The sequence below is a fragment of the Phocoena sinus genome, chromosome 16, assembly GCF_008692025.1.
Source record: "Phocoena sinus isolate mPhoSin1 chromosome 16, mPhoSin1.pri, whole genome shotgun sequence".
Taxonomy (NCBI): Eukaryota; Metazoa; Chordata; class Mammalia; order Artiodactyla; family Phocoenidae; genus Phocoena; species Phocoena sinus.
Window position 1 is genome coordinate 26,503,821 of NC_045778.1, and position 10,750 is coordinate 26,514,570.

General features: G+C 36.3%; 1 protein-coding gene across 4 annotated transcripts in view; it reads left to right on the forward strand.

The window, feature by feature from the left end:
• ADK (adenosine kinase) overlaps nucleotides 1-10,533 on the forward strand; it is a 502,519-nt gene extending 491,986 nt beyond the window's left edge. For 3 of the 4 annotated variants that reach the window (XM_032608840.1, XM_032608842.1, XM_032608841.1), the window contains exon 11: nucleotides 9,146-10,138. In XM_032608840.1, coding sequence (XP_032464731.1) covers nucleotides 9,146-9,270 — 125 coding nt within the window. In that variant the 3' untranslated portion in view covers nucleotides 9,271-10,138. Of the gene's footprint in view, nucleotides 1-9,145 lie in introns of all 4 variants that reach the window. The other variant, XM_032608837.1, reaches the window with a different exon arrangement.
• The last annotated feature ends 217 nt before the right edge of the window (nucleotides 10,534-10,750 follow it).

The window sequence follows — 10,750 nt, forward strand, 5'->3', positions numbered from 1 at the left end:
TAGCTGTCCAGTTTTCCCAGCACCACTTATTGAAGAGGCTGTCTTTTCTCCATTGTATATTCTTGCCTCCTTTATCAAAGATAAGGTGACCATATGTGCGGATCACTCTCTTTAACATCAGTAAAAGAAAATTCCAAATGAAATTTACCAGAAGGTAATAAGCTGTACCAGTTGTTAATGGACAGAGGTTTATTCTGAGAGCTCTGGGTCTGTGATTGTTCTAGGATTCAGAGCCAGCTGTTACTAGCCCTAGGAACCAAATTCAATGTCATTGAAGCCTTCTCCTACCCTGTGCCTCAACAGTTGGAGACCTAAGGTCTGGGACTTGGCCTAAATTTGGGGAAAGTCTGAGAGGCCCTGGGATAAGCCTATCTGTAAAAGGATCAGAGGGGAGTTAGAGGTCACAGAGAGAATGAACCAAAGTAAAAAGGTAACAAAAATCGCCTCAGTATATGAGTTCTTGATTTGGAAAACTACTGATATTTCTTGTTCTCCAGTGTTATGCCTCCTGTTCCTCTTCTCATGGCTGTGCTGAAAGGCATATATGCAGAGCCTTACCCTTCATTTTCAACATGATGTACTGACAAGGACTGTAAGCTAATGGCCCCTAAAAAAGAGCTTCTAAGGTACTTTTTCATATTAAGTACACATGCCAAGTCAGTTATTTAAGATTTTTCTTCTTGACTTCTTGTTAGGCCCAAAATCTTCAGTAAAAGAGTGCAAAATTCTTTTTTAAATTTATCTGCAAGCCATATTTATCTGCTATAGTGTCTGCCAACCACACTTTTTATAATTCACCACATTCAGTGAATGAAATATGAATAAGCACTTTGTTTACTTACTGGCACAGAATTGGTATATATTAATAGCATATTGTCATTATTTGCATTTTTCCTACCTAAAAAATACTTTATTGGAATAATATTCTAAAAATGCAGAGAACTTTTAAAAATTGGTCGGGGGGGGCAGAGGAGACCAAAAATTCTATAGAAAAATAAGCAAAAGATCAGAGTAAACAACTCACAGAAAGAGATTTGTTCTTTACACATATAAAAAGATGTTCAACCTCACCCATAGTAAGAAAAATGCAAATTAAAGTTACATCGAGATATTGTTTCTAACCCATCAGATTGTCAAAAATTCAGAAGCTTGGCAGTATACTCTCTTATTGAGGCTGTGGGGAGGCAGACACCCTCAAACATCACTAGTGGAAATGCAAAACTGTTCAACCCCAAGGAGGGGGAATTTGGAAATATCTAACAAAACTGCTTATATATTTACCCTTCAACCCAGAAAATTCTACTTGTAGAAATTTATCCCAAAGATAACACACACACACCCAACAACACAAAAATATGTATGCAAAATGTTATTCATTACAGAATTATTTATAATTTCAAAGCATTAGAAACTATGTGAACATTCACACATAGGAGATGGAGTGAATAAACTATGGTATATCCATACAATATGGTGCTATGCAGCTGTAAAAAAGAATGAGGAGAATCTCTATGTATAAATATGCAGTGATTTCCAGGTGGTGTTTTAAGTGAAAAAAGCAAAGTGCAAAAGGGCATGTATTCTATGCTACCCTCCTTTTGTGTAAGAAAGAAGAGGAAATTAGAAAATGCACATATATCTGCTTACCTTTACAAAAATAAACACAGGAAGACAAACCAGAAAACAGTGAAATTGGGTACATACATTGGGGACGGGCACAGAGGGGCACAGTGTAAAAGGAAGTGACACTTCTCTGAGTATACCTTTTTTAGAGTTTTTACTTGGAAACATGTTAATATTCTACATATTTTTAAAGACACATTAAATTAACAAGGATGAAAGTGGGGAAAGGAAACTGAAAACAAACTGCCCAACATTTTTTTCAGTCTTAAGTAAAGTGAACCATTCTAAAGTGGAGTAAAAAAGAGAACCAATCTAAAGAGCAAACTGAACACAGTATTTGAGTACATTGGAGAACAGCAAACCAATTCCAAACTCTTTTTAGTAGATTTGGGTTTTCGTAGAATAAGTGGTGAAGCAATTTTGAAGCTGTTTTAAGAGATATTTCAAAACTGAGCCAATTGTGGATCAACTTACATGCCAATTTTTAAAAAAACTAAAAAAAAAAAAAAAAAAACTGAGCCAATAAATAAATGTGTTGATATTGTTGGGAGCTAGGGTTTTCACTATAGAAGAAAGTACAAAATCATGATAATGGAAGGGGGGAAGGTAAGAAAGAGCTCTGTGGGGATGGACTGGAATTGGAAGTATTGGTGTCAACTCAATTTCTAAAATAGTTCTGTGTATATATGTATATACATATGTACACATTTATGTGTGTAAGTATGTATATCTGTGCATGTGTGTACATGCATACTTCCTAGCTCAATTCACTGACAGAGTCCAAAAGCAAAGAATGCACTTACCACCCACACTTTGATCTCTAATACTATTCCACCCTAATAGGAAATAGGTATCCTTGGAAAAATGGCTGATTCCAGGGCTGGGATAGGGTGGGTTTAAGAGCCCAGAACATAATGCCAGAAAGTAAGGAAGTGCTCCAAAATAGTGTGAGGGCAGGTCCAAGGACACCTGAGCCAGCTTGAAGGTGCTCCTACTGGCAAAAAGTGGGACATTTTGAGCACCAAATTAAAGGCTGTAATGAATTATAAACCATTGATTAAAAGACAAAAGTCTGGGCTTCCCTGGTGGCGCAGTGGTTGAGACTCTGCCTGCTGATGCGGGGGACGTGGGTTCGTGCCCTGGTCCAGGGGGATCCCACATGCCGCGGAGCGGCTGGACCCATGAGCTATGGCTGCTGAGCCTGTGCGTCCGGAGCCTGTGCTCTGCAACGGAAGAGGCCACAACAGTAAGAGGCCCACGTACCACAAAAAAAAACCAAAAACAAACAAAAATGTCTGTGCTCCTTATTGATAAATAAATAGATTAAAAATAATAAATGGGAGAAAAGGTAAGCTCTTGCATATAGTAAAATGCCAGAAGCTGACTGGTAAATGTGAAAGGAGTGCTGGAGTTAGAAAATCATCACAGTTTAAGTTGCTTCAGTTAATAATCGTGAGTGAATACTAAATCTGGGAGAAGGGATTGGGATTCTTGATGGGGAGTAGCATATTTGCATGGTATTAAACTGTCTACCAACAGGCTCCCTGTTAGATGCAAGGGAAATAGGACAACACCTTGATCAGGTGATCAAAATTGTCACCAATGAACAGCAGCCAGACATAATATGCTCTTAAATGTGTGATACCCTGAGAAGAATAGCATAATTTTTCTAGTATTCTGGCCAGGAACGCATAGTCTGAATTAATCATGAGGAAATACCAAACAAACCAAAATGAGAATCACTCTATTAAATACAGAGTAGCAGAAGACTGTATTCTTTGAAAATGTCCTTCTCACAAAAGTCAAAGAAAGACTGAGGAAATATTCAAGATAAAGGAGACTAAAAATATGACAAATCCTAGACTAAATTCTATCCTAGAAGGAAGAAAAATGCTATAAAGGACATTATTGGGTCATTGACAAAATGGAGTACGGACAGTCGAGTAGATAACAGTATTCTAACAGTGTTACTGAAGTTGGTGACTATGGTTATGTAAGAGAATAGCATTATTCTCAGGGAAGACACATAGATATATTTAAAGGTAAAGAGAGATGACAGATGCAACTTCCTCTCAGATAGTTAGGGGGAAAATTGTACAAAAAGAGAGCATGTGCACAGAAAGAACAAAATGTTGACAGTAAGTGCATCCGGGTAAAGGATATGTGGGTACTATTTGCATTGTTTTTATTCCTGCAAGTTTTCTCTGAATTTGAAATTATTTCCAAATACAGTTTTTTAAAAGTACATTTTAGGCCAGCTAATAATTGAAATCTAAACTTAAAAAATTATATTGCAAAATATTATGCTAAGTGAAATAAGCCAGACACAAAAGGCCACATATTGCATGATCCTACTCACGTGAAGTACCCAGAGTAGGCAAATTAGAAACAGGAAGAATAGCAGTTACCAGAGGCCAGGAGTAGGGGTAATGGAGAGTTTAATGAGTATAGTTTCTGTTGGTGTGATGAAAAAGTTCTGGAAATCGATAGAGGTGATGGTTACACAACATTGCAAAATGTACTTAATGCCATGAATTGTACACTTAAAAATGGTCAAAATGGTAATTTTTAGGTTATGTATATTTTACACAATAAAAAATGTATCTTGGGAATGTTTAATTCCTATTATAAAAGGATTTCCTATGATTCTTTAATATAATATAATATAAGGGAGCTTTAATATAAGCTCTCTTTATTTAAACTATTTTATACAACTTCTGAAGATTCACACCAGCTACTTTATGAAGGTTCCACTTAAAATTGTTTGTATAACATCTGTAGTTCATCTCAGTTCGTTTTTTAAAATAGATTATTAAAGAACTGATATTCACCTGGGGCAAAGGTCTTAGCTTTTTTCTGCATCCAGGTTTTCCACTTGTCAAAGAAAATGTCTCTTCAGGGGACTTCAATCATCAGCTTGCTCTTCTCTTAGAAAGAGGATGCTGGTATTTAGGCTTCACAAAAATATTTCATAAACATAAGCTTTCTTTTCTCTCAAACATACCAGGAGAAATGAGGAAAACAGATGTTCCTTGTAAGTCTTCTGATAGACGTGTTTCCATTGTAAGCTGATCTGACTAAATTTGGCATCTGTTGCATTCACTGTGTGGGCTGAGCAGTTTAGTCTCACAGTTTGGCTGAAAGTTAATATCGACCTTTGACTGTTACCTGAAAACCCATTGATAAAATACTCTTACTAAACCTCTTGAGAGAGTGATTTCACTTTCTAAGCAAATGTCTTCAAAATATATCACTCCATTAACCAAATTAATTATTCTTTGGTTGGGCGTACTTATTTATTTTATTGGATACAGAGCATTCCCCAAATCTGACAGGGAGAAGCCTGTGTGGTCAGAATGGTAGAAGAGAAAGAACATAAATCTCTTATAATGCTCTCTACAGGTCACTACACCACAGCTTTTAAATTAACCTTCACCCCCCAGCTGCCCAGGGGCTATGGGAGGGCCTAAAAGTCTGGCTACGGAGCAGTTTCTCATTATCATCTGTTCTTCTGAGTATTTGAGTACTGCTACATACAGCAGCTCAGGTTTTTCTAAGAGGGAAGTAGCCCCAGATTCTTCTGTTCTTGACTATCTTATTTATAACTACAACAATTTTTTATATAGTTTTATTGCAGTATAATTGACATACAGTAAACTGCACATGTTTAAAGTTACAGTTTTACAAATGTTGAATGAGGTATACATCTATGAAACCATCACCATGGACATACCTACTGCTTCCATGCTACTTGGATTGTTTTCCAGTTTCGGGCTATTCCAAGTAAAGATGCTCTGAACATTCATTTACAAATCGTGGTATGGAAAAATGCTTTCCTTTACCTTGGGTTAAATACCTAGAAATAGAAAAACTGAGTCATATAGTAGGTGTATGTTTAACTTTTTAAGATGCAGATAAATGGTTTTCAAAGGGGGGCTTATCATTTTATAATCTCACAATCAGTATATGAGAGTTTCAGTTGATCTGTACCCTTGTCAACACTTGGTTTGTCAGTCTTTTTAATTTTAGCCATTCTGGTGTGTGGGCAGTAGTATCTAATGGTGGCTTTCATTTGCATTTCTCTAATGAATAATCATGTTGAACATCTTTTCATGTGCTTATTTGATATCTGTTTATCTTCGCTAAAGTGTTCAACACTGTTGCCCATTTTTTATTGGGTTGTTTCTTGTTATTGAAGTATAAAAGTGTTTAATTTGGCAAAGTCAAAATTATTTTTTCTCTTATAAAAGTTTATACTTTTGGGCTTCCCTGGTGACGCAGTGGTTGAGAGTCCGCCTACCGGGGCATGGGTTCGTGCCCCGGTCTGGGAAGATCCCACATGCCGCGGAGCGGCTGGGCCCGGGAGCCATGGCCGCTGAGCCTGCGCGTCTGGAGCCTGTGCTCCGCAACGGGAGAGGCCACAACAGTGAGAGGCCCACGTACCGCAAAAAAAAAAAAGAAAAGTTTATACTTTTTATGTCTTAAGAAATCTTTGGCAAGTCCAAAATCACTAAGATTTCCTCCTAAGTTTTCTTCTCAGAGTTTTATGGTTTTAGCTCTTACATTTAGACCTATGTTTCATTTCAAGTTAATTTTTGTGGTTGATGTGAGGAAGAGTAGAAGTGGGGGCTTTTGTTTTTGTTTTTTTTCCATATATGGCCATCCAGCTCTTCTAAGAACATTTGTTTAAAAGATTACCCTTTCTTCATTGAATTACTTAATACCTTTGTAAAAATCAATTGTCCATATAGAAGTAGGTTTATTTCTGGACCGTCTATTCAGTTGCATTGATTTGTCTATCTTTATGCCATAATGTCTCAATTATTGTAGTTCTGTAATAAGTTTTTTAATCAAGTAGTCTTCTTTTCAAAGTTGTGTTTTGATTAGTCTAAGTTCTTTGCATTTCCACATAAATTGTAGAATCAGCTTGTCAGTTTCTGTTAGAAAAGTCTGCTAGAATTTTGGTTGATATTACATTGAATCAGTAGAGCTGGTAACAATACTGAATCTTCTGATCTCTGCACACTTTATATCTATTCATTTACTTAGCTTTTTAAAATTTCTCTCAGCATTGTTGTTTTGTTTTCTCAGCACTGTTTTGTCATTTACAGTGTAAATAAATGTCTTACACAGCTTTTGTCATATTTAGCCCTAGGTATTTCACATATTTGATGGCATGGTGAATAGTATTTTAATATCAATTTTGCTGGCATATACAATTGCTATATATACACATTACTAGTACAGAAATCCAATTGATTTTTGCATAGTGATTTTGTATCCTGCAGTTTTACTAAACTCGCTTAGTAGTTCTAGTAACTTTTTTCTAGATTCCATAGGATTTTCTACATAGACCAGGATTTCTCAGTCTCGGCATTATTGACATCATAGTATATTTAACAGCATCCCTGGGCTCTACCCACTAGTTGCCAGTAGCACCCTCTGCTGCAGGTTTGACAACCAAGAACGTCTCCAGACATTGGCAGTTTTGCCCCCCAGAGAACATTTGGCATTGTTGAGAACCGTAGACATAGACAGTCATGCCATCTGCAAATGAAGACAGTTTTACTTCATTTTCAGTTTTGACGCTTTTTCTTCTTTCTTCTGTTTGCCATATTGCACTGGCTAGGGTCTCCAGTACAATGTTTAAGAACAAACTTTCTTTCCTTGTTCTCAATTCTAAGGGAAAAACATTCCATCATCCACCATTAAGAATGATATTAAATGCAAGTTTTTCACAAGTGCCCTTTATGAGGTTGAGGAAGTTCCCTTCTATTCCTAGTTTGCTGAAAGTTTTTTTTTAGAAACTGATCTTGGATTTTGTCAGATGCTTTTTCGGCATCTGTGAAGATGATCTTATGGTTTTCTTAGTTAGTGTGGTAGATTACATTGATTGGTTTTTGAATGTTAAATCAACCTTGTATTTCTGGGATAAATGCTGGCTGATTATGATTTATTATCTTTTTAAAAATATACTACTGGATTGGATTTGTAAAATATTTGCATCTTTTCTGATTTTGGTATCAGTAATGCTGGCCTCAAATAATGAGTTGTGAAGTATTCTCTCCTTTTCAGTTTTCTGAATAGTTTGTATAGCATTGACATTATTTTTCTTCCTTAAATATTTGGTAGAACTCAACCAGTGACACCATCTGAACCTGGAATTTTCTTTATTTATGTGCTTTTAATATGCTTTTTAATTATAAAATCAAATATTTAATAGATAGAAGGCTCTTCAGATTATCTATTTCTTCCTGAGTGAGCTTTGATAGTTTGTGTCTCTCCAGAAGTTTGTCCAATTTAACTGGTCAGATCTATTGGCATAAAGTTGTTAATGTTTCCTTATTATCCTTTTAGCGTGTGTAGATGCTATAGTGATGTCATATTTCTTATTACCAATATTGGCAATTTATAGCTCCCCTCTTTTTTTCCTGATCAGTCTGTGTAGATGTTTAATTTTATCCTACTTTGACTCCCAATTCCATCTTCTCAAGTCAGTGAAACTGTCAGGCTCTGCCTAGGCTGTTCTTCCATGTGTTGTGGCCTGGTAACTTTTGCAGTTTACCTCATTTGTTTCCCTTCTTTCATGGATCTTTTGTGGCTGATGTACAATATTTGAAAAACTTTGTTGCATGTGTTTTGTTTTTATTTTAAAGTTGTTTCTGGGCTTCCCTGGTGGCGCAGTGGTTGAGAGTCTGCCTGCCAATGCAGGGGACACGGGTTCGTGCCCCGGTCTGGGAAGATCCCACATGCCGCGCAGCGGCTGGGCCCGTGAGCCATGGCTGCTGAGCCTGTGCGTCCGGAGCCTGTGCTCCGCAACGGGAGAGGCCACAACAGTGAGAGACCTGCGTACTGCAAAACAATAAATAAATAAAAAAGTTGTTTCAGGAAAAAGGGTAAATCTGGTTCCTTTTATTTCATGTTGGTCAGAAGCAGAAGGCCTGTTTCCTACCTTACCGTATTTATTTTAATGTCAAGCCCGTCCATGGTGCTTGACTATAGAAATTATTTCGCTGTTACTTCTGGGAGTGAAAGAGGTATAAGGTCATTCATAACTTTTCAACTCTCAAATTTGTTCTTGGAGAGATACCCAGATATTTTTTCCAAATAGCAATTTTCTAGGTATGACATCAATACAGAAGGAATCCAGAGAGATAGGCAGAGGCATAACTAATAATTTCTCAGCTGTAAAGACCCAATATAATATTATTTGACCAGTATTTCTTACTTACAACCTTTTAATCTCAGAGTTAAAGTCTCCTTATCAAGGAAAGCATGATAGTTTAGGCTTAGAAAGACTAGGTTGACTTGGTGGTGAGTTGTCACATCCCGACTTGAGCTCTTTAAAAGACCTCTTTAAAAGAAATATTACGAAAGAACTCTCTAACCCTAGAGGTTTGACACTTCACTATCAAGACTGAAGAAAGGCATAGGTATGTAGACCATTTTTCGTTCTGACCCATATGACATTTCTGATGCTGTTACACAATACTCATGTATTTCCCTTTTGTCTGTGTTCCAGGTTTTCTGTCTCAGCTGGTCTCTGACAAGCCCCTGACTGAATGCATCCGTGCTGGCCACTATGCAGCAAGTGTCATCATTAGGCGGACTGGCTGCACCTTTCCTGAGAAGCCAGACTTCCACTGATGAAAAAGCAGGAAACCGCAGCCCAGGAGTACAGACACTGCCCTGATGGCTTCCTGAGAATTCCCATATTAATAAAGAAGAAAATTAAACGCTACCTTTCCTACTATAATAACGTTCATCTTAATTTAGAGGGTACAGTAGTACACACTAGAATCTTTATTCTCTCAGCAACCTAAAATCGGAGGTTTATTTCCATAGTTTGATAGTGCCACTTAAATGTCAATTAAACAGGAATATAACATTTCAATAGAAATTTTGTTTCATTTTTATTACTTTGTAAATTCATGTGTACTTAGTAAAGTGATCATTTTTTTACATTTCTGCTTTGAATGCAGACGCAATTTAATATGATAGATTTTTTAAAGGAATTAAAGATAATATCAGTATATAAATCTTTAGCTTTTATACAAGTATATTTAATTCAGAAGTGTGTGTACAAATATATATACACACATATGTTCATATATGTACCACATATATACATAATAAATGGTTAAATAAGGTACAGAAATATTTATCTTGCCAAGTTATGCCAAGTAATTTCTTCAGTGTGTACTCAAACATGTAATAAACTTTGGATAATTAAATAATTTGCCAAATTATAAGCTATATTACAATATTCAAGTCATAATCTTATATTTACTTATGGTACTCTGTAATTTGATACAAATAAAAACTTGTCATATGGGACTTTTTTTCTGTCTTTGCCCTGTGCTCTGCAAACTAAGGAAGAAAGATCATTGTTTAATCCTGGGTCCTGAAATAATATCTGTTTTGTTGATGGAGACAGAAAGAACAACATAACACATTGAAAAATAACTTAGTATTAGAGACCAGTAAGCCACTGTTTTAAGGAAGACAAAATGGTGTAACAGAACCTCCAGGAAATTCCCTGGCAGTCCAGTGGTTAGAACTCCGTGCTTCCACTGCAGGGGGCACGGGTTCAATCCCTGGTCGGGGAACTAAGATCCCACATGCTGTGCAATGCGGCCAAAAAAAAAAAATCTCTAAAAAAAAAGAACCTCTGGAGTCAGACTTAATTACCTTGATATGACCTTGGGCAAATTACTCAGCCTCTTTGAACTTCAACTTCCTTTCTATAAAATGGGATCATAACCCCTGTACAAGGTCATTGAGATAATTTGAGAGAGAATACTAAGTATAAACTGCTTGTTACAAGTCTAATAAGTACCTACTGTTGTTATCATTATGATTATTGTTGAAGAAAAAAAAGATCATAGTTATAAAACTGAATTCAAAGCATTCAGGTTTCTGTTTTGTTTGTGTTTAAGTAAACTTTTAGGTCTCCTATGCTTGTTTATCTTTATCACTGTTGAGATATAATTCATATACCATAAAATTTTTCATTTTAAAGTATACAATTCAGTGGGCTTTAGTATATTCATAAAGCTGTGCAGCTGTCACCAATATCTAAATCAAGAACACTTGCATCACCCCAAAAGGAAACCCAATTCATTCC